At 38.0% G+C, this 23154-nt stretch overlaps 1 protein-coding gene across 2 annotated transcripts in view; it reads right to left on the reverse strand.

The window, feature by feature from the left end:
* The window catches only part of mdga1 (MAM domain containing glycosylphosphatidylinositol anchor 1), a 194631-nt gene that overhangs the window by 28124 nt on the left and 143353 nt on the right, over positions 1–23154 (reverse strand). For both annotated transcript variants that reach the window (XM_086278667.1, XM_086278585.1), the window contains exons 12-16: positions 16494–16674; positions 16325–16348; positions 12232–12384; positions 9866–10021; positions 4162–4292 (exon numbers count right to left, since the gene is read on the reverse strand). In XM_086278667.1, the coding sequence (XP_086134793.1) occupies positions 4162–4292; positions 9866–10021; positions 12232–12384; positions 16325–16348; positions 16494–16674 (645 nt within the window). The remainder of the gene's footprint in view (positions 1–4161; positions 4293–9865; positions 10022–12231; positions 12385–16324; positions 16349–16493; positions 16675–23154) is intronic.

Consider the following 23154-nt stretch of genomic DNA (forward strand, 5'->3'; position numbering starts at 1 on the left):
AGTGGCTTCTTGATAGTAGGCCATCCACTGAGACCATTTCTGATGAGGTTTCAGTGAACAGTAGATGTCTCAGTTGAAAGGCAAGATGCACTCTCAGGTCCTGTGTTAGTTGTTTCATGGGTTTTCCTATTTCTTAAAGACTGCTATAGATAGTATTTTAGGCTTGCAACGTTTTCTTTCCTCCTCAGTTTATTCGATTTCCTTTTTTTTTTCCTTAACAGACTACTGGTAACAAAGTGTCTAAAGGTTACAATCTAAGATTAATTATTTGCTAAGTTCTCTGTCATATGTAGACACAACACTGGGGGATCCCTCAAGCTATAGGTGCCTTTTTATGTTTGAATAATTCATAGGTCATTGTTAAGTGGAAAGAGGAACTGCTCAAGACCACTTGAAAAAGACCACAAATTAAAGAAAGTCTAGTTCCTTAAAAACAAAATATAAAGAAAGGAGGGTTGCTCAAGACTTTTGCATAGTACAGATGCCTGAATCTACACTGTATGCTTGTGATTTTATTTGTGCATAGATGTATGTAGAATGTAGACAGATATATGGAAAAAGAATGTGTGATGGGGTATTGGCAGCCTGATAGCTGAAGACTGTCCTTTTTAAATTTAAAGCCATTAGTCATCAGCCCTGAGTGAAGATATCTTAAAAACAGACCAGGACAAGAATCAAGCCAGTTACTCCACTTGCCCCAACACTCCACGAGAGAGAAAGACAAGTGGAGAGAATGGGGACTAAACAGACAGAGACAGCAAAACACACATAGCAAAACTTAATTGTCATCATTTTTGCCCTCCGTTTTTCTCACCCTCCGCTGGATTTTAAACATTCTAAAATAGACACATATACACAAACTCACAAACAAACCCATGGAGTAAGAAAAACTGGAAAAATGAGTGAGAAAGGAAACATCATGTCCAGTTAGAAAGAAGGACTGAGTCATCTAGTTTGTTCTGCCACATGCCAACAGGGAAGAACTAACTGCAAGCGCAGCTGCCAAAGAGCCGAAGGGACTTCAAGGATGTGTCAACAGACAGTGCTCAAACACGGGCGCTTCTTCTGTTATGTCTTCCAGGCTATTTTCTTCCACTATTGACTGAATGTGCACAGTTACTGTAACCCAAACTTTAAACTTCCGGTGAACTTAAACAAGAAAAGATGACTGTACAGCTGAAAGCATGAAAAATTGCACCCCTTGAACTGAACTGAGAAATAGTTCGGATAATTTTCTAATCCAGTCGAACAGACTTTTAAATGGAGTTTCATTTGAGGGTAACAGTTCTTGTATAAGCAACAATCAGAGATCGGAAATCACCAGCTGGTGTAGAAGGCCTGAGGTAGTTCTCTTGCAATTGTCTTTGTACAGTAAATTGAATTGTCACCGTCCAATCAAGTGCGTGTTCCTTTACTGAAGTACTAGGTTTCCTACTGTACAATCACAAGTTAGTATGCCAGTTCTTGTCAAACTAGTGTTTTCATGAAGAGTTTTTTGCAAATGCAAGAACATTGAGTTGGTGCTCTCTCTTTGTATCAGCTGCATTACTTTCTCTTCATGGGAGAAGTTGAAAATAAACTACCTACACTGTAACTAAGAAGCACTGTTTTGTCTGTGACACACAATTCACAATCCACCAGGCTTTTAACAGGAGGATCTTGCAACTTTAATCAAGTGCAAGTGCAAGTCCAGATGTGTGACTAATGAAAAGGAATAAAAAGTGCCCTTGACCCCCACAGGTACAAAATCTGGTGTCTTAGTTATGCCCTTTGGATTCACTCGTACCTTTAGAGGTAGAAGCCACTGTTAATCAATCCAAAGTTATTTCGAGTCATCACTTTTATCATGTGATCAGACTGGTCTCTTCCAGGCAGACAATTGTCGTATTCATAGTGCAAAAATTGTGTGAATCACATGCCGGGGCCTTCGCAGTCAGATCTGAACTACAGTATGGGAGGTTTTGTACAAACGAAAATAGCAATGAAAAAGTAATGAATATCTTTTTGAAAAATGACATTTTATTCCTCATGTGGACCTCATTGTTGGATTAATTCCAAGTTATACTGAAGCTGTTATCCTTAAAAAAAAAAAAAAAAAAAACCCCAACAGATTTGGTCTTGTATTTCTGTCCATTTGTGTACCTCTAAAACTAAGGAAGCAATATAGGAATTAAACCAACCCAGAGGCTAAAGAAATACGCTTGCAAGCAGTCCTCAACATAAATATGCCATCCATGCAGAAGGTACTATATTAGGTTGAATGCTCATTGTATAAAAAGCACAACAGAGTTAACTACAAAAGAAACAATCACATTTTTGGTTCTGGTTCATTTACTGGCTTGTATATTTGGGACCAACACATTTGCTAGCACCAAAACAGAGCCAGTCCAGTCTATACTAAAGACCTGTTTGAAATGCCAGGATGTTTTTCTTTTGTTTTGTTTCTGGAAACAAATAAATTAAGCGTCAGTATTTATAGAAATTTATTGTATTTGATCACCACTAGCTACAGATGTTTATGTCTGTTTACTTTCATTTAGAGGTCAAAGCTGTATGCATAGCTGCACATTTATGTCATTTGGACCTTTCAAATCTGTGTGAAATCTTGCTGCCAGCCGTGAGATTAGCACATTCTTGATGAAGTGAATGATTTTCTGGTTACTACGTGAATAGGCTTGCTGCTGACATTCAGCAGAAAATGAGCCCGATGTGTAATCAAAGGTCCCCATTTATCAATAATGCCCTCAGTGCTAAAATGTCAAAATCCTGTATCCACATTTATTTAAGAAATGAAAAATGCACACAAGTCATACAAAAAGCTTGGGGTTAATTTATATGTATCATATTTTTCATTGCCTTCATTAGTACTACTTTTGGCACAAATTTGTATAACTTGATATATAATAATGTCACATTATATTGATTCCATTGGGTGTACTCTCACATTGCAGAGCATGTCCACCTGCAGTGTCGAAGCCACTGAGGGGAGGACTGACTGGATATATGACCGCTAAAAGGGGTATGAATTCTTTCCCAACACACTGCACCAACCCACTCCTAAAAGCTTAAATACTGTATTTGTTTTTATGCTAGCTGAAAGTCTCTTCCAAAACAGAAGAGAAATGAGATTATTGGATATTAGTTAACTCAAACATCAATAAATATAAAGCGATAGTGATTTTGGGAAGTAGATCTCTGGGCGGTTTAAATGTCAGTCTTTAAAATATGTTGTGAAAAATTCAAGCAGTGTTTCAAGACCAACCCTTTTTGGGAATTTCCTCATTTCCATTAATTCATGGTATACAATCCCAGTGCTGGCTTTGCGCAGTGGAGAACTTTTCTCTTGGGAAAGACACAGTAGAGAGAAAATGGCTGAGGCAGAGGGACATCCCACAGATGAAAGAGATGACAAAAAATAGATTTTTTTGTGTGTTTTGTCAAAATACAGTTAGGTCTATGATTTGTTGGACAAAGACACATCTTCTGTAGTTTTGCCTTAGTACGCCACCACAGTGGATTTTAAACTAGCCAATCAATATGTGATTGAAGTGCAGACTTTCAACTTTAGTTTTAAGGGTTTTTCAAAAGATTTCGCATTAACTGTTTAGGAATTACAGCCATCTTTATACACAGTGCCCCGTGTTCAAAGGGTTAGAATTAATTGGAAAATTGACTGACACACAGTTTTGTGCACTAGGTGAGACCTGTTTTCTTGTTATTTCATGGCAAATGAAGCAAACATAATATCTGAACTGGATTCAAAGAGTTGAATTTCTACGTCGGAGCTTTTTGACAGAATTTTAAGTATGAGAGATGTCTGTGCAAGTGAGAGAGGCCATCATTTGTCTGAAAAACCAAACAAAAAAGCGAAACAGCAACAAAAAAAACCAATCAGAGAGATAATAAATAACTTTGGGAGTGGCCAAATCAAAAATCTGGTACACTATATTAATAAAACAACGAAATACTAAGGTCTACAATCAAGAGACATCTTTGCAAATAGAAATATAGACTGGAAAAGCCACTCACGATATTAAGCATACCACATTATCGACATGTATGGCTCCTACTGGTCACTAGGTCACTAGTGTTTATTATTGATGTGACTGCTGATTCTGTAATCACCAATCCTACGAAGCAAAGAAATCAGAAAGGCCTTACCTGAAAGGGTCCACTGGGGGTAACATCAAAGAATGCTTTCTTCCAGTCTGGGCCCTGATGACCAGATTTTGTCCACATTGCTCGGTCCACAGAGGCTATGCTTCTCACTCGCAGATAAACATTGAGAGTACCTGTGAAAAAAAATCCCATGCGCAGCCACACATCCAGACAAACACAGCCACAAACATGTACAGGAATTTAGAAACACTCAGTGTCATTGTCACTCTTGCTGGTTTTATAGTTATGGTCATTACCAAACACAGATATATTCCACTGCAAAAAATTATAATAATAATAATACTAGAGCAAAGATCAGTTTGTCTTGGAAGAATGGCCAAATATTACTCCTGAAATTTGTGAAACACACTATCATCCTGTTGAGATTTGAGTCTGTCCCCCAAAATAAAACTGACTATAATAAATATTTAAACAAGATTCCGATTTCAATAGCTAAAGGTGCCGTGACTTTTGTTGCATTTTATTACCATTGTGAGGACTGTATATTTAATATAGCAAGTCTAAAACTCTACCCTTTTGTTTTACTTGCCATGGAGAAATAATCCAAATAGTGTCCATCTCTTTTTTCCCCTCTCTCTGTCTCTTTCGGGTCTCTAAAAGTAGGTGTGAGAGAATCATTCATCTTCTTAATGATCCCCAGCCAGCTCCTAATTGGAACATTAACCAACCACGAGTCTCTTAAACAAATTTGCAAGCAGGAGGCATGCTATGCTATACTATATTTGTGTGTGTGTGTGTGTATACGTACTTATAGACTTATGCTTACACAATGGAATCAATCATTGTTTTGTGAAACTATAAGCCTATATTCTTTAAATCCTGGAAAAATCACCAGGCTGGCAGCACTAAGCATCATACTTTGTCACAGGAGATTTGTGATACTAGGGGAAGGATCCAACTGAGCAGTTAAGCAACATGTTTCAACTGTCTGTGGGCACCGAGGGAAGCAGTGTTATCGGACTGTCAATCCAGTCTTCACCTTAACCCTACATATTTTAGCACTGTGAAAATGTCAAATAAAACAAATGACGCTGTTTAATTAAACACTTCTGGCACATTTACACAGATTTAAAGATTTGTTTGGCAAGTGGCAGATGGCTGTTTTGATTCCAGTTGATAACAGGAAGGGCATCTCATTTAAAAAAAAATCCAGACATGTGGAGGTGCTGTAGTGATCGTTGTGACAAGGGAGGAGGGGAAAGTAGCTTTAGTGGAAGCCAAATTGATAACAGCTACAGCCAGTAGCTAGTCAATATATATTGAGAACCACCAATACCTCCAGCAAACCACTAACCAAACATGACTCCAATCAAAGAACATCTTGTTCTTATTGAGTTTTTAGATTCTGTGTGAATTACATAAAATAATATGCCATATTTAGTTGCTTTTGAAAGCCATGATTCTTTTGCTGCCTTTGAATCAGTAAAGCTGTTTTCCCATGGTTGTGATCATTATAAGGAAAGTCTAGTCTCCGCTAGAGATGAGCAGTAACGCGTTACCAATTACTATTTTCAAGTAACGAGTAAAGTAAGGGATTACTATTGCAAAAAAGTAATGAAATTACTGTTACTTTCCCCATACTTTGCCTTACTGCATTACTAAACCGTGATTTTGTTTGTGAGAGTGTCGACGTCTGTGGCAGCAACAGACGTGCGTAGTAGATCAACAATGGATAATATAGAGTGTGAGAGAGAGTACGACCATGCAGCATTTAAAGCTTGGAAGTCCTGACATTACTTTAGTCCGTGAAAAGTGGCAAAAACATTAGCGCCCACTGTACACTCTGCACGGGAAGGAAACTTCGTTCTACAGTGAAAAATTAAAATTAAAATCTGAGCAAGCACCTAACAAGCTGCCACAGGAATGTGAAATTCACAGAGAAACCCCTGGATCCCCCTACTGACATGACCACTGCAGCACCGGGCAAATCTCCACCCACTCCTGCTAAACAGGTGAAAATAGACTTAAGAGTGACAGGGCTTTGTGCTGCTGAATCTTTGATTTTATTTATGTTTTGATGTGTTTTACTTGCATCTATTTGAAAGAGTGAGTGTAAACACAAAAAAAGTATTTTATTTTATATGCTGATATATGCACAAAAAAGGTTTAAATGTTAAACTAATTTCTTCGAGTCAAAGACTGTTGCATAATTAAATTTTTGCTTGATGCAATTTGCATAAAGTTAAAAGATTAAAACCAATAAAAAAAATTTTAAAAAGAGACTTTTTCATTTGATTCAATTGTATATGATGGATTATGCAGAAAAAAATGGGATTAGGCTGAAAGGTCTGTTGCTTTATTACATATTCAGGTTGTGTATCATGTTTTTAAAAAGTGACTCAGTAATAAGTAAGTAATTACTTTTAAAAATAACCAATCAGTAAAGTAATGGCATTACTTTCTTGGAGAAATAATCAGTAATTAGTAACTAAATACTATTTTCAAGTAACTTGACCAACACCGTTCTCCACAGTGAAAATGCAAACGTAAAACAGATTTTACCTTTTTTATGTAACTGTGGGAAAAAGAATAAGATCACATATACCAAAATGTCTAAAATCATTTTTTTAACACTGAGTATATTTTGCATGGTTTTGTAAAGTCTGGATCTCAGTAAAAATAATGATCTGATAGCGTTGGAACAGCTATATTACTACATTAAAAACATTACAGGTTACTTGCTCTTCTATGAGGTGAAATCTAACAGATAGGTTTTTCAGTGTTCTACAAGGTTTTCCAACTGGAACTTAAATTTCATTTTCAAGAAGTGAACAAACATTAAATGTTAGAAAATATTTACCTCCCAAAGTTCAAAAAAGCAGCATTTCTGCAAGCAAGACCTAATCTTGATGTATAGTATTACCTTTTAACCCAATCTCTTAATGTAACACTACATTAACACTACTCATAGTTCCTTTCTTCTCTCTTTCTCCTCTTACCACCATCACCACCTACACACACACACAGCCAAACGAGTGTTTGCGGACTCTGATAAGCAGTCTATTGATTGGACTGAGGTAAGACAGTATATGCTGGTGAGAGTGTCAGGCAAGCAGAGGAGAAGGCACAGCTCTATCAAGGCTACTTGTCTGTGGAATCATGATTGGGGAAGACAGAGCAGAGATACACAGACCCACACACAGACGGGCATGCACTGCGATACTTGAAATCAAATGAGTTGTTTTTGTTTTGATATCTGAAAGGCCTACATTGGGTTCTCATCTCCCCCCATCCCTCATCTCATCCTAAATAAGGCTCATGGCCTGTCTGGTATGCTTCTGCTGCTGGTTTGCTTTGAAAGCAATGCTGAAGAGTCCAGAGTAAACTGAAGCTTGTAGCCTCTGTCACCAAAGGGCAATACTATTCAGTGTTTTTAGTAAATGCCTGAATCCTTTTTTAAATCTTTGCCATGCAGAGGCTGGTTCTGATGCTTTCCTGAAGATAGGGACCTAAACCTATCAAGTGAGAGACAGACATAAAAAGCATCTAGAAAACCTGTGTATAATTAAAAAGAAAGTTGTGTGTGCAAAATACTATGCTAACATTTATATCGCCAAAGTGATTTAAAGTGTAATAAAACTTTTTCAAACAGCATACAGGAACTAATTGTCTTCAATCACTCTGGAGTGAAAATAATCCAGTAATTCCAAGTAAGCTTGCCAATGGCATTGCAAACCTGAGCCATAAAAAATACTACCCAATGCCAAACAGAACTAATTAAATGTTGTTTATTGTTGCTGCCAGCAAGCCCACAGATAAACATATTAAGGTGAAAAGAAAAACACATCACCTGGGGAGGTCTTTATTTGTGCTGCCCTATTGCAAACCTGCAATCCAAAGTGAGGAAAGGGCATTATTCTTTCTGCCCTCATTTTATTTTGCAAAATCTTTGAAAGGTGCCTTTACCTCTTTTAAACTCTCAAACTCTTAGGATTGCAAACAAGCAAACTATATGTGGGCTAGAAAAGAGCAGCATTTCAACATCTTGTCTGAAAATTGTGTGGCGTCAAAGTGCCCAAATGCTTTCAATATATACAACCTTTTAACACTTTTAGCACACTATGTATCAAGTACATTAAAACTGGCTAGCACTACAGCATGCTCTCACTATTTCTGGACATCAACAGGCTCTCTAAGGCTCTCTATTTTCTGTGCTTAATTTTTCTCAGTATTTTTCTTACCATTCACTTTGGTCTCAGTCTCATCATTAACCATCTCCCTTTTTCAAAAGGTTGGCCAGCCCTCATCCTCCCCTCACTTGTCTTGTCTCATCTCTCACTGACCCCCTGTCTTATCCTCATCTAGTCTCTTTCCATCATTAAGAGGCACACTGTGTCTCCCTAGCAAAACTGTTAGCTCTGCCAAGGTAAGGCAATTAAAGCAACAACAAATTGGACAGACTGGGATGAACAGCACTGGAAATTGAGAGAGGGCTTGCAGCGGTGGTAACACAATGTGCTAATCATATGCAAACATAGTGCAACTGATGTTTCACTGTCTCATTACAAAACATCGAAAATACCTTTGACCAAACTACCCAATAAGAAATGAAGTGCTCCAGTATCTCTTATAAATCTGCCACCTATAAACAGCCATTACATATTATAGTAACAGTCAGGCCACCTCTATTTTAAGCAGAGACATTTTGAGTAGTAGCCATTTTTTGGCTCATTCTTTCTGATCTATTAAGGTTTCTCTCTTTACTGCAAAAGCCTGAATAACCTGACGGAAACATTTCTACTCTATTGTTAGCATGCCATTGAAATATTTGTGCGTGCAAAGCTATTTCTCTGTGGTAGATGTGCCCAAATCTTTGTCTTAATAAACTGCCTCTCATTTCTGAACTTGAATATGCTTAACTATTACATTATCACACTTGGTTACACACACACACACACACACACACAATACACTGTGCCCTTTTAAACCAAACACATCCTAAGGAGACAGGGAGGTCAGCAGGTAACAAATGCTAGATTAAAGCATGTATGCTTGGGCTATGGACACATAAATCAATATTGTGTGTGTGTGTTTGTGGATAAATGTAGGTGTGCCTCTATGTATTTGCTAGGTTTGCCATTTTCCCCCTTTTTTAAAAGAACACATTCGCACGTGCGTGCATGTGTGTGTCTTTGTGTGTGCACAAAAGTGTAAGAGTGTGCATGCAGGTGTGTAGGGCTCCTAGATGTATGCATTCTAGCTGTGTGACAGAGCATATTATGATGAACAACTCGCCCAAGTGACTGATTGTGTCTCGCCACTGCCATAAATCACACACCCACTGCCCCCTTCAACCACCTCTAAACACACAAAACACACACACACACACACAAACTGAGACCCAAGAAGCCACATACAAACAGAACTTTTGTAGCATCCTACATCCCACCCTCGTCCCGGTCTTTCCATTCCACCTCTCACCCACATATACACACGCACTCACGTACACACTCTCTCACACAGACCTACAATTTTCTGTCTGACACGCTCTGCAAGCAAGGTTCAAGCATAGGGTTCAGCTTTTGACAGAGGCAAGAGCGATATGAGAACCCCGATAGCAGAGAGCACCAGTACACTGTTCCCTGTATACCCATGTGCGCCATTGTGCTCTCATATGAGAGGAGATAATAATGTTTGTGTATGTGTATATGTTTGTGCGAGCATTATTCTTCTTTCTGCGACTTACCAATGTGTTTGCCCTTCATGTGATAGTAGAAGGAGACGCAGTATGGGACTCTTCCTTTGGGGCCCTTGCTTGAGGTAATATTAAAAAGTGGCGATAGAAGAAGAGCCTTGTCACCCTGAGTACGTGGGCGTGATGCTTCAATATACATGTAGTAGCCTAGAGTCAACAAAAAAGATAAAGAGTAGAAATATTAATAATAATAATAAAAGGCTAATAAAACCCTCTAATGTAAATTATAGACTGTAGGTATTGGGATAACAACACATTTTTGGGAGGTTTGTGGTAACATAATGGGTCATAAGCTACTGCCAAGTTTCTGCTTTATTTTCTATGTGATAAAAATATCTTAACACATTTAATCACATGTTCCACAAGTAAATTAGACAAACTGAGGAAAAACAATCTAATTTTTTTCTTGGTCTTCCAAGTTGTTTGACATTTCATACACCTCCTCAAGTCCTAATGTTAACTTCAAACTCTAAATCAGCTTTGAGAGTTGAACATTTTAATGCATGAAATGATGTCAGAATAAAATATCTTCCACAGCAGTCCTTTATACAGGGAGTGCAGAATTATTAGGCAAATGAGTATTTTGTCCACATCATCCTCTTCATGCATGTTGTCTTACTCCAAGCTGTATAGGCTTGAAAGCCTACTACCAATTAAGCATATTAGGTGATGTGCATCGCTGTAATGAGAAGGGGTGTGGTCTAATGACATCAACACCCTATATCAGGTGTGCATAATTATTAGGCAACGTCCTTTCCTTTGGCAAAATGGGTCAAAAGAAGGACTTGACAGGCTCAGAAAAGTCAAAAATAGTGAGATATCTTGCAGAGGGATGCAGCAGTCTCAAAATTGCAAAGCTTCTGAAGCGTGATCATCGAACAATCAAGCGTTTCATTCAAATTAGTCAACAGGGTCGCAAGAAGCGTGTGGAAAAACCAAGGCGCCAAATAACTGCCCATGAACTGAGAAAAGTCAAGTGTGCAGCTGCCAAGATGCCACTTGCCACCAGTTTGGCCATATTTCAGAGCTGCAACATCACTGGAGTGCCCAAAAGCACAAGGTGTGCAATACTCAGAGACATGGCCAAGGTAAGAAAGGCTGAAAGACGACCACCACTGAACTAGACACACAAGCTGAAACGTCAAGACTGGGCCAAGAAATATCTCAAGACTGATTTTTCTAAGGTTTTATGGACTGATGAAATGAGAGTGAGTCTTGATGGGCCAGATGGATGGGCCCGTGGCTGGATTGGTAAAGGGCAGAGAGCTCCAGTCCGACTCAGACGCCAGCAAGGTGGAGGTGGAGTACTGGTTTGGGCTGGTATCATCAAAGATGAGCTTGTGGGGCCTTTTCGGGTTGAGGATGGAGTCAAGCTCAACTCCCAGTCCTACTGCCAGTTTCTGGAAGACACCTTCTTCAAGCAGTGGTACAGGAAGAAGTCTGCATCCTTCAAGAAAAACATGATTTTCATGTAGGACAATGCTCCATCACACGCGTCCAAGTACTCCACAGCGTGGCTGGCAAGAAAGGGTATAAAAGAAGAAAAACTAATGACATGGCCTCCTTGTTCACCTGATCTGAACCCCATTGAGAACCTGTGGTCCATCATCAAATGTGAGATTTACAAGGAGGGAAAACAGTACACCTCTCTGAACAGTGTCTGGGAGGCTGTGGTTGCTGCTGCACGCAATGTTGATGGTGAACAGATCAAAACACTGACAGAATCCATGGATGGCAGGCTTTTGAGTGTCCTTGCAAAGAAAGGTGGCTATATTGGTCGCTGATTTGTTTTTGTTTTGTTTTTGAGTGTCAGAAATGTATATTTGTGAATGTGGAGATGTTATATTGGTTTCACTGGTAAAAATAAATAATTGAAATGGGTATATATTTGTTTTTTGTTAAGTTGCCTAATAATTATGCACAGTAATAGTCACCTGCACACACAGATATCCCCCTAAAATAGCTAAAACTAAAAACAAACTACAAACTACTTCCAAAAACATTCAGCTTTGATATTAATGAGTTTTTTGGGTTCATTAAGAACATGGTTGTTGTTCAATAATAAAATTATTCCTCAAAAATACAACTTGCCTAATAATTCTGCACTCCCTGTATGTTAATGTAGAACTACTCACTCTAAAGTTGAGACCTGACACTAATGTATTATCCCATATTTTATTTATAATTGCCGTGAAACACAACAGTGCGTGTACAACAACAACAACAGCAAAAAAGCACATTGTCTGAAGATGAATGATCTTGACTGTACATACACATTTGTTTTGTTTCTGTGCCTTTGAATTTACACTTCCACATTACATTTGTATTTCAGTTTAGATGAGTCATAGTTTTCTCACCCTCCTTTGTTCCACTGCGGTCAGTGTCTGGCCCAGTGTTCGCAGACCGCTTGGGATTCTGCGTCAGGTGATTTTGTCTCGTCCAGTCAAAGATATCACTCCGGTCTTGAGAGAAGCCACATATGCGCTCATCTTCAAAGCCACACACATGGTCTGAGGTGTGTGTGTTGTTACAAAAAAAAGAAGATAGAAAAACACATTAAATCACTGACATGTCAAGTGGGTGACATTACAAACTGTAGATGACATACAAGGCTGTTTCTTTTTTTTTTTTCACCCACCTTCCCCAGGAAACAAATGGCAACATCTATAAAGGTCTATAATGACCTCTGCAATGTGCACTTCAAACCAGACAGCTAGGCAATTACTGACAAAGTGATAGGCACCACGTAGGAGGCACTGGTATACATATTATGTATAACTGAAAGTATGACTCTTACATTCTCAGACTAAAACTGTGTAAAACGATTAAAAAAAGGAAATTAAAAATACCTGGAATAATGAATTGCACTAAAGTAGGCATTAGATTCAAGTCTTCTCCTTTGTATTGACTGTGCAATTCAGTGAAAAAATGCTCACCTGATATTGTATAACACTACTACTCATCATGAAAATAAAAGCAGTATTAAATATTTAGTCATCCAGACATATGGCAATTACAAATGTTGTAAAATTTGTGGCTGTTCATCTAATTCTGTAGTTTTAAATAGCAGTGAGAGTCAAATACAATGTGCCAGTTTGGAAACTTAAAGGCTAAAGACAGGTTCTAGCAAAGTTCGTTGAATATGCAAAGTTCATATTGTTAGTGTACTAACGACTGCTTTGATTTATGTTTAAAATCAAACCAACAAAACAAGAAAACACTGGCATGTAGGGAATATACCATAATACTGACTCATTTTCAAAATAAAACTGCAGACGGGTGGTACAAGTGTATATGCCTCTGCTCTTATACACTCTGTTGGGAGTGCTATGGTTCACCACACATTCATGGTACAGTTTGACATGCCTCAAACTGACCTTGTAAAGTGCAAGAAAGATTGAGACCAAGATTTCATTAAATCTATCTTGAACTGTGTGATATGAAAAAAACAAATGTTGTTGGACCAAAACACATTGTTGGAGCTTCACCTCAGCACACCTACACAGTTAATGTTAAATCAATCAACCAATATGTGATTGAAGTGCAGACATTCAGCTTTAATTCAAGTGGTTTTACAAAAAAAAAAAAAAAAAAAAACTAACAGGATTGTTTTTAATGCTTGGACGAAAATCCTTTCCTTTTCTCCCACAAGATGCTCTGCTAGGCCTTTACTGTAGCCACCTTCAGTTGCTTCTTGATTGTCGGTCATTCTGAATTCAATTTTGTATTTAATAATGAAGAAGTATGCTCTATTGGGTCCATCACGTGACTGCCCAATTTCTTTGCCTTGAGAAAGTAGTTTTCACATTATGCTTTGGGTCATTATCCATTTGCACTGAAGCATTATCGGGTCAGTTCTGCAGCATTTCGCTGAATCTGAGCAGAGAATATAGCCCTGCACACTTAAGAATTCATTCTGCTCCTTTTGTCAGCAGTCACATCATCAATAAAGACTAGTGTCCTGGTTCCACTGGCAGCCATACATGCCCTAACCTATGTCCGCTGCCTCCAACATGTTTGATGGATACTGTGGTATGCTTCTGATCATGAGTCGTTTTTCTCCTTTTCCATACTTTTCTCTTCACCATCCTTCTGGTACAAATTTGTAATTAGTCCAAAGAATTATTTTTTTTCGGCAGGCTCTTTTATGTGTTTTCCTTGTTGTAAACCATCTTATTTCCACTCCTGAAAATGTCTCTGATTTATAAACCTTGACAATAATATGTGTAACTCTTGAAAGTGTTCTTGAGTTGGTTGAATGTTTTTTAAGTTATTTTTTAACCATATAAATTCTGTCATCACACTTTGGAACTGTCTTCTGTGGTCTTTCAGGCTTTTTGCTTTTGCTGAGCTGGTACCACAATCTGGTACAATCTTGAAAAGAACGTACCAGATTGTGATATTGGCTACTCCAATAAAGTTAATTTTTACCATGCCTCTAATAGATTTATTTTGCTTTATGTTTTGTTTTGTTTTTTTAGCCAAATGATTCCATCCCTCACATGTGCTCTCTTTGGGTCTTATAATTAAAATGACTGTAAAAAGCTCTAAAATACAAATTAAATATTTGATTAAAGTCAAATATGATGTGTCCTTTATTAAAAACGACCATAACACTACGTGTCAGTCAACTGTTGAATTAAAGCTGCTACAGAGTTATGCAATTTCATTTTGACTGTTTTGTTTTTATTTCAGTTTTGATTCAGTAGATTCATTTAGTTTTAGTCATTTTAATTATTACTGAATGGAGCCTGCATATGTCAGAGGCAAAGATTTTGAAAAATCAGTACAGCTATTGTAATAAAAAGCAGCACTTTTTGAAAGCAGTTGATTCGCAGTCTTTTTGACATCTAAAATCTCAGTAAACGCACCCATCACAGCCTCATGTGGTAAGTTGTAATATCATTTTTACCAAACTAGCAGATTCTAAAACTGAGGCTATTTCCTCTGTATTTTCATTTTATTTTTGGTAGTTTTTTCACAAAATCATTTCCGCCAGCTTTAATTTTCTTAATAAGTTTTTATTTTATTTAACTAAAATGTTTTTTGCACATTTAGTTTTAGTTATTAGTTTAGTTTTAGTTAACTATAACAACCTTGGTCTGCACTTTATTCGAATATTGATTATTTGATTAAAAATCCACTGTGCAAGTGTGTAACGGCAAAACTGCAATTTCTTTGTTCGACATATTTTGGACCTGACAGTAGAAGTACGAGTCTACCTTTCTTGTTTTTGAGTGCTCCTACTGGCTGTTGACACCTTGTGAATATAATCTATAAACACAATTAGGTAAAAGCTTTAATGAGATGCAGTTTCCCTGAACATTTAATCTTCTCTGAGCTATGTGATTCTTTTAATGTTTTCCCATTAATATGCTTTGAGAGACACTTTGATACTGTCACATAGATCATTAAGGACAAAAAAGATATTTTGAAGAACACCCCGAGTTTTGTCGTCGTTGATGTTAATGTCTCTTGTTAAGCAAGATAAAGAGCCTTCTTTCCGTGGTGTAGTCACCTTCATTAGCCCATCTGGAGAGCAATTATCAGAGACTCACTAAACAAATGAAAATTGAGCCAAGAGAGTATAACAACAGCCATCTAAAACCGTCCAAGCTGACAGCATCAGTGAAAGCTTCCCGGACACACACAGTCCGCTGCAGATGCATATGGCTTGTGCTCTCCAAGAGGACGGCGTATGTGTGCCTCTTTGTTTCAGGGAGCTAATCTATTACTATTCACACCCTGCTCTAGTACATGCGCTCCTTTCAATTTACACTGTTGTTCTCGCAGTCTGTTCCAATCTGCTGTTGTTTTAATTGCCTCACCCTGATGGAGCCAACTGACACTCCTGCCAGAAAAATGCTGCGTGTCTCTTAATGAAGAAAATAGACAAGATGCAATTGACTGAGAAAAAGAGAGAGGGATGGTAAGAGAGAGGCAGGACCAGGATAGACGCTGGTGGAAAACTGTGACAGACAGAGGGGGCTAACAGAGAGAGAAAGGAACTAAAAATCTATGATGAGATGGAACATAGTTTTAATATAGCCTGATCAAGTTTAAAACATACAGAATGGCCCACATTTTGTATTTGAAAATTTTCAAGCCTAGCCAATCATATCATCATAACCGACCTGATATCCTTCTCCCATTGTCACCATTTCAAGACATTTAAAATTCTATAGAGCTTGTTTCACCCATCATTTTTTGTTACCCCATTATTTTCATCGCAACAATATGATTAAGGGTCATGAGTCACGGGGTCGCGTGTTGGGAACCTTTGCCTTGGCAGACTGGTGCTGACACTGCTTGGAGCAAACATGCTTATTTAAACCTTCATCAGAATTCAACATGCCTTCATCTCTTTACCACTCTGTCATAAATCAGGTTGAAAAAGAAAGTTAAAGGTGATCAAATGTACAAGAGCAAAGGATGGCAGTTGAGTCTCACCTGAAGGTCTTGGGTAAGTGTAGGCTGTAAAAAGAATTATGATAATATTGATTAGCACTCAAACATGAACATCCCATCAATTGATCTATGCTCTGTGTAAGTATATGGTTGGATTAAAAAAATATCTAATGACTGCAGACAAAGATCGAGGATTTTAAGAGAGACTCACGTTCTGAATACTGGATGATTCGACTGACATAGTCCCCAGTGCTGTAGGTGGTAATAGGGGCCAGCCGGACCTCGTAGGACAGAGGGATTTTCAGGTCTGATACTGCGTAGGACATCAGAACACCCTTTTCTGGTGTCTTACCCTTGAGGTCTATTTGTTTTGACAGCAGGTTTTGCTTGTTCTGCATTCATACATAGGTACACAAACACATACACACAAATAGAAAAGATGAAGGCTTGTTAATGTGCAAATGTACTTGGTCAAAAGTGTAAAAAAAACTGTACATACAATGATTTGACTGAGTAGGAGAAAGGGTAAAGGAGTCACATAAGGACGTGTCAGTGGTGTCAGGCATATTTCCCATTCCCCTTTCTTTCTTTTCATTTTGGGTTCGTTCATCTTTGGTCATACCCCAGCTCTATCACTTTACTTGGATGTCCTAAAATTTCGTCATTCAGAAGTCACTGGGAAAAAGCCACAACTCATTTAACAACTCCAGCTCATCTCGCATCTGGAGGATTTTCATGCAATCCTAGTCCTTACTAGTATAATAGTCATAATACCCCAGCACTTTCATTTAAATACACAAACAACATCAGACACAGGGTTGAAGTTTTTTTGGAGCAAAAAAAAAAAAAAAATTAAAACATGGCAGCTCATTTTTTAACAACTCATTATCAAATCACATTAGTGTATGTTTTTATGTGAAATTACATATAGGGATAAACTTACCTTTCTGGGGTATATTCCCAACCAACATAGCTTAGGTATGTTTTCAGTCTACTTTATTTTCAAAATAAAGTATACAAGCTGCCTTCCTAAAATTGATTCTCTCTAAGAGCTTTAAAGGCCAGAAGAGGCTACATTAGTTTCGGTATATCAGTGGTCTCCCACATCAATTTTGATGTTTAAAAATACCTGTTGGTTAGTTTTAGTGCTCTGAGCAAGTTATGTGATTTCCACTTCTGTTTCCACAATAGGGACTCAATAGGTTTGTTTAATAGCAGCACTTTTCAATCATGCATGCTTTTAAATATAAATACAATCTTTAAACCCCCCCCCAACTTCCAATAACTTATTTAGCTGTGTATCATGAAATATTAAAATGGTTAAGATATTGAGCTCAACCAATTGGCGTCTTCTCATTCTTTTAAAGTTAAGTCTTTTTTTCCATTAAATAGAGCTATTGCTGTGTTATTCCACCCACGGAGAGAAGGATCCATTAGCTGTGTATCTGCCTCTGATCCCAGCTACTTAAAGACCTGACAGTGAGCTCAATCTAATGCATTAGGTCAGCCACTCCACCATAACAGCTTAGTACACCCACAGCATGCCATTATCAGGTAACACATGCAGCACAGAAGTGTGTGTATACTGCAGGTATTGTGTGTTTAAGTGTGCACATGGTTTTGTGTTTATGATAAATGTCTCCTGTACAGTTTTCTCAGATAGTCAGCAGCTGAAGTTTTGTGAACATCATATAATTACAGACACATTTTTTTTGATATTCAGCATGAATTTGGATTTAGGATCTCCTAGATATGACATTTCATACTTCTTGAGTGACACTGCGATAAAAATATATATATAGATTTATATAAAGGTATATCTATTAAAAATGCCCTTATAGGCTCAATTGCTGTTCTAATTTAACATTAAATCACTGGTGGATTTAGTTACTTTTGCTATAATTGCTATAGTACTCTATGCTCTGACATCCTCCCTCAAGTTAAGGTGTGCAGTTTTCATTGGATGTCTACATACTGACACAAATTCCAACTCTGCTAGACTGAGCTGACTCCTGCCTGGCCTGCCAAAAACTTTGTACAACTCCAATTACTGTGCGAGACCCCAACGGCAGCCACAGCCCAAGTGTGTGCTCAGCAACACGCTTGGTATCAAGTCCATCCTCACCAGACATTGTGCCATGATGGCAAACTTCTTTTCTCAGTGCCACTTTTGGTGTTTCCATTTCAGTTCTTCCAAAATGAAGTTTGCCCTTTTTGCCAGACATTGGCGATCCCTTTTGTAGCTCCACCAATAGAGACCATGAAAGCTAAATAACTGCTTACAGAAAAAAACAAACAAACAAAAAAAACCACTTCTTCCACTTAAATATTTTTAAGTATAAAATAGTATAAATTGTATCTAAAAACTGAACTGCTAAAAAACAAACAAACATCCAAACATCCAACATTCCTGTTGCAATGCAACTAACCAAAATACTTGAGACCATCAGTCCATGGCTGATATACAATGGACCTAATGATCCATTCACTAAAAACTCGAAGAAGGTAATTTTAAGTAAAAGCAATAATACAGCCTAATAAAGTTTTAGGCCAAAAATGGTTTACGGCTTCAATTTCTCCAAAAGCAACGAGTCTTGTCAAGTACTATAGGGCATGATATGAATATCATTTGTCCATTCTTTTGGTGCTGTTGTTGCTTATTATTTATTGTAATCAACTGCAACTCCAACTGCAGATGAGTGATTTCCTCAGATATTTGCTCCGTTGCTGGAGCATTTACACTATCATATGATGCAGAAGACTATGAATTGCACCCTTTTAGCACCAACTTATGCTCATATTGAGCCATAAAAAACATTTACACTCTGCTCACACATCGGATATGCATATTTATATGGAATACAGCAGGAAAGAAAAGTTATGCACATTTAAAATGTATAGAGTGTGTGTTAGCAAGAAGAGATGAGTGAATATCTGCCTGAGTTTTGGAAATATATTATCCTTTATTAATGAGTGGGCAGTGTGTATGTGTGTGTACACGTACATGCAGTGCGCTGGAGATTAATGATACTGAAAAACTATGAGGGGACTTTAACACACATGCACATACACTCTTTGGAACTAGGACCACTGGATCAATGAGGTGCTGAAGTGTGACTTAGAGAAGCCAGCTGCTCCTACCACAGGTTGAAGTCTGTTTCACCCTGCCTCTGTCTTTCTCTGCTTTCCTCAGCAGGACATATTGTCAGTGTCTCTATGCTTATTTGTGTGAGTCTATGTGACAGGCAAGGGGAAAGGGGTAAGAGTGCAACAAAATAGTACAAAGGGAACAACAGAATGAGACAGGAGTGGGACTGACATATTGCCTGCTGTACAGACACTTTCAGCCAAACAGCATTTTCATCTGTATTGCCATCGGACTTTTAATAAAGACACAACAAGACAAATATTGTGTAAAAGAGGGCAAGAGCAGGAGAACTTGTGCTATGAAATAGGACCATGGAGGCAGAGTGATCTGTAAATGACAGAAATGTGGACTGACAGCATACGGCGAGGCAGCCTTGTGCTAAGGTTAATTTTTCTATTATCGTCTGTTAATGGTTCTCTTTTATGACTGATCCAGCAATTTACTGATACTTGATGCATTTCTTTGCACTCTGTCTATTGAAAAGTTATGCTTACAAAGGCCTATGTGGTCTATCTGTGTGCAAACATACGTGTGTGTATCTGCCTTGTTGGGCTAGTTATGTACATAAATTATTCCTATATTTGATTTAATGTACAACTCTAATTCATCATGAATATTTTTCATCTCTCATATATATGGTAATGTGGACTGTGTGCTTGCACAGAGACACTTTGTGTGACTGTGTGTGGCTAAATCTTAGAGTGCAAGAACCTGAATAGTTATTATGTGAAGGCAGGTCAGCTACTAGCTGAACAACTTCAGTGATATAACACACACAACTTGGGTTTAGACTGGTCAATATAGAAAAGAGGTGAAGAATATTCAGACAGGAAAGGGATTTTTTGAATAAAAATGGATAAAAACAAACAAACAAAGAAATGGAAAGAATACAAATATAAATTATATTTCATTTCTGGCAATAGCTGAATTTGAGTAAGTCACTTTGTCACCAGAATCACACACTGAATTCGTGATTTTTACACTTTCTTTGGTTTCTTTTAGGCTTTAGCTTCATTTTTGTGTGTTGTTTGGTTTGATCTTGATGTTTTCTTAGGCTTAAGCAACATACACACTGAAAGCAATTCACAGCAATGAGCAAATCGCTTCCAGTGTATATGCAGGTTTAGGCACCAAAACCAGTCAATGTGGTTTAGGCAATAAAACGAGTTGGCTAGTGTGAGAGAGAGACTATTCGCTCTTTAAGTCTGATGTCATTAGCTGTTTCCAGGTCCTCTTCAGGTTCCAAAGTCAAACAAACACTGCAACATCACTGAGAGTTAAAAACTGTCTAAATTCTTTCATATTAAATAAAATGATGAGTGTGGCTGCTCTACCAGGTGTAACAATTAAGTTTAACATCCAGTCATCATGAGAAACAGGATTTATGAAGTTTAATGGACTTAGAAGTTAGAAGGGAGTTAGCTGACTAATTTCCATCTAAAGATGGCTAAAGAGGTTTCTTGGTTACCAGGTTGATATTTTCCTTACATTAGTTTTAAAATCATGCTGACTGTAAAAAAACAAAACAATGGGAGAATATGTGTAACGTTCCTGGTTTTGTATCTTCTTGAAAACGTGTATAACATGTTTTCTTAAAATGCAAACATGCTATACACTAACCAGCCTATTTTATTAAGAACATCTTTTCACAAATATCTAATCAGCTAATGACATGTCAGCAACTCAGGTCACTGAGGAATGTAGATATGTTCAATATAACCTTAGAATCAGGGAGAAAGGCAATTGAAGTTATAGCAATAGGGACAGTAAGGCAACAGTAAATACAATAATGAATCTTTACAGCCAAGATATGCAGAAGAGCATCTGTGATTATACAACACAACCAATCTTTTTGGGTAATCTGTCTTTCACTAAACATGCTTCTGTGACTGGCTACCTCATCAGGGAGTGGGGGGGGGGGAGGTATTGTCCAGCATTGTCCTTATCTTGGACAAGATCCGCCTCTCCAACACCACCTTAAAGGAGTCCAGCTCCATCCCCACAACACTACTGGCCTTGCAGATCAGTTTATTGAGTCTGTTGCCATATGTGACCCTCAACACGTGCATAGAATGGGACCAAAACCACAGAGGAATGTTTCCAGCACCCTATTGAATCTTTGCCCTAAATAATTAAGGGAGTTCTGAAGCAAGGTGTACCTAATAAACTGTCCAGTGAGTGTATGTAAGGACAGAAGTAAAAAAGTAGTTTCTGATTGGCAAGAGTTAATAAGGATATTCAAAAACATTCACCAAGGCCATGTTATTGCATACGAGGTTAATGGAAAGATGCGGTTAGAGTCAGTCAGGAAAAAGACCAGAGTTTTATAAATTTGATTTACAAGCCTACAGAAAAAAATCATAAAATGAAGAGAGAGCAAAGTGAAATAACAGAGTTCAATCAGCTAGCTTCAGTGTAAGCACACACAGTGAAATATTTCAGCACACAAGCAGTGAGAGACTCCAGTGTCAGCTAGTCATCGTTTGTACAGTTGGTAGAGGACTGTTTTGAGTGGATCAAAGGAGACTTCACCAACTCGACTTCTCAATCAATTGGAAACACCCGCGTTTCCATAGCTGTGGCAGCTGCAGACAACCACTGCCTTCATCCCTCTAAGTGGAGACCTCTCTATGTAATGCTCTCTCTGTGCTCTTCTTTCCTTTCCCCTTACTCCAACAGGTCACTGCAGATGGTGCACGTCCTGAACCTAGTGCTGCCTTTCTTCATGTAATCATTTATTTTTTGTTCTTCGCAGTAGTCAAGTGTTTGTTCAAAGGTACATTTTTAATCAATGGGATTTTTATCTGTAATATACAATAGCAGGAACTTTATTTTGCAATACATAATAAAGTGTCTTGAGCTGCCAATTGTCGCTAAATTGTTGATGGTTGAAATGAATTAAACTGAATTGAAAACTTCAACATAACTGCATGCAAATATATGCAACTAAAGCAAAGCAAAAGACTGATTCACTTTCTCTTAGAGTTAAAGACATGTTTACTAAGCAGCTTTCTGAATGTCCATTTCAAGTTTGATGACCAGCACGTTAAACCTTTCTTGTTCTTCCCAGTTGTTTATGTGTATTTCTAGATTTTGATAATGTGTAACTACTTTTCAGCAAAGAAATTCTACAAATTTGACCCTCTTGGGTTTGAATCATATTTATTTACATAACACATGAGTGCACATGCATCACAGAAGAATTCTGATGACATAAACCCTGAGCTTTCTATGTGTGTGAGCTAGAGCTGGGCGATAGAACGATATGTATCGCGATATAACTTTTACTCGATAGAGAAATTAAGCTATCGCGATAGACCTCGCCGCTCTTGTCCTCTTAAAATAAAAAAATTAAAATTAAAAATTAAAAAAAAGGTCAGCCAATCCAAACTAAGTAGCGCAGAGCCAAACCAATCACAGCCGCAGCGTCACGTCGCGTGACTTGTTACGTACAGCACAAGTGCCAAGCCGCACGTGTGTTTGTTTGGGAAGCAGCCAGCGGGTAATGGAGGAAATGAGTGTGCTGACTAGAAAAATCAACCGAGCGTGACCGAAGAGAAAACATGATGGTTCCAATGCCGGAGAGATTGTCGAACGGAAGAGCCATAGAAGTTCCGTAGTGTGAAGGTATTTCGGCTATTTCAAGTCTGACAAAAAACAGAGTAGCGTGCACTGTAAATTGTGCCGAAAGCAAGTCTGGAAATACAATAAACTGGTGCATGCG

This window comes from Aulonocara sp. 'chitande type north' Nkhata Bay, linkage group LG1 (genome assembly GCF_057382095.1).
Source record: "Aulonocara sp. 'chitande type north' Nkhata Bay isolate Kocher_YH1m ecotype deep benthic linkage group LG1, A_spYH_male_GT1.1, whole genome shotgun sequence".
Classification (NCBI taxonomy): domain Eukaryota; kingdom Metazoa; phylum Chordata; class Actinopteri; order Cichliformes; family Cichlidae; genus Aulonocara; species Aulonocara sp. 'chitande type north' Nkhata Bay.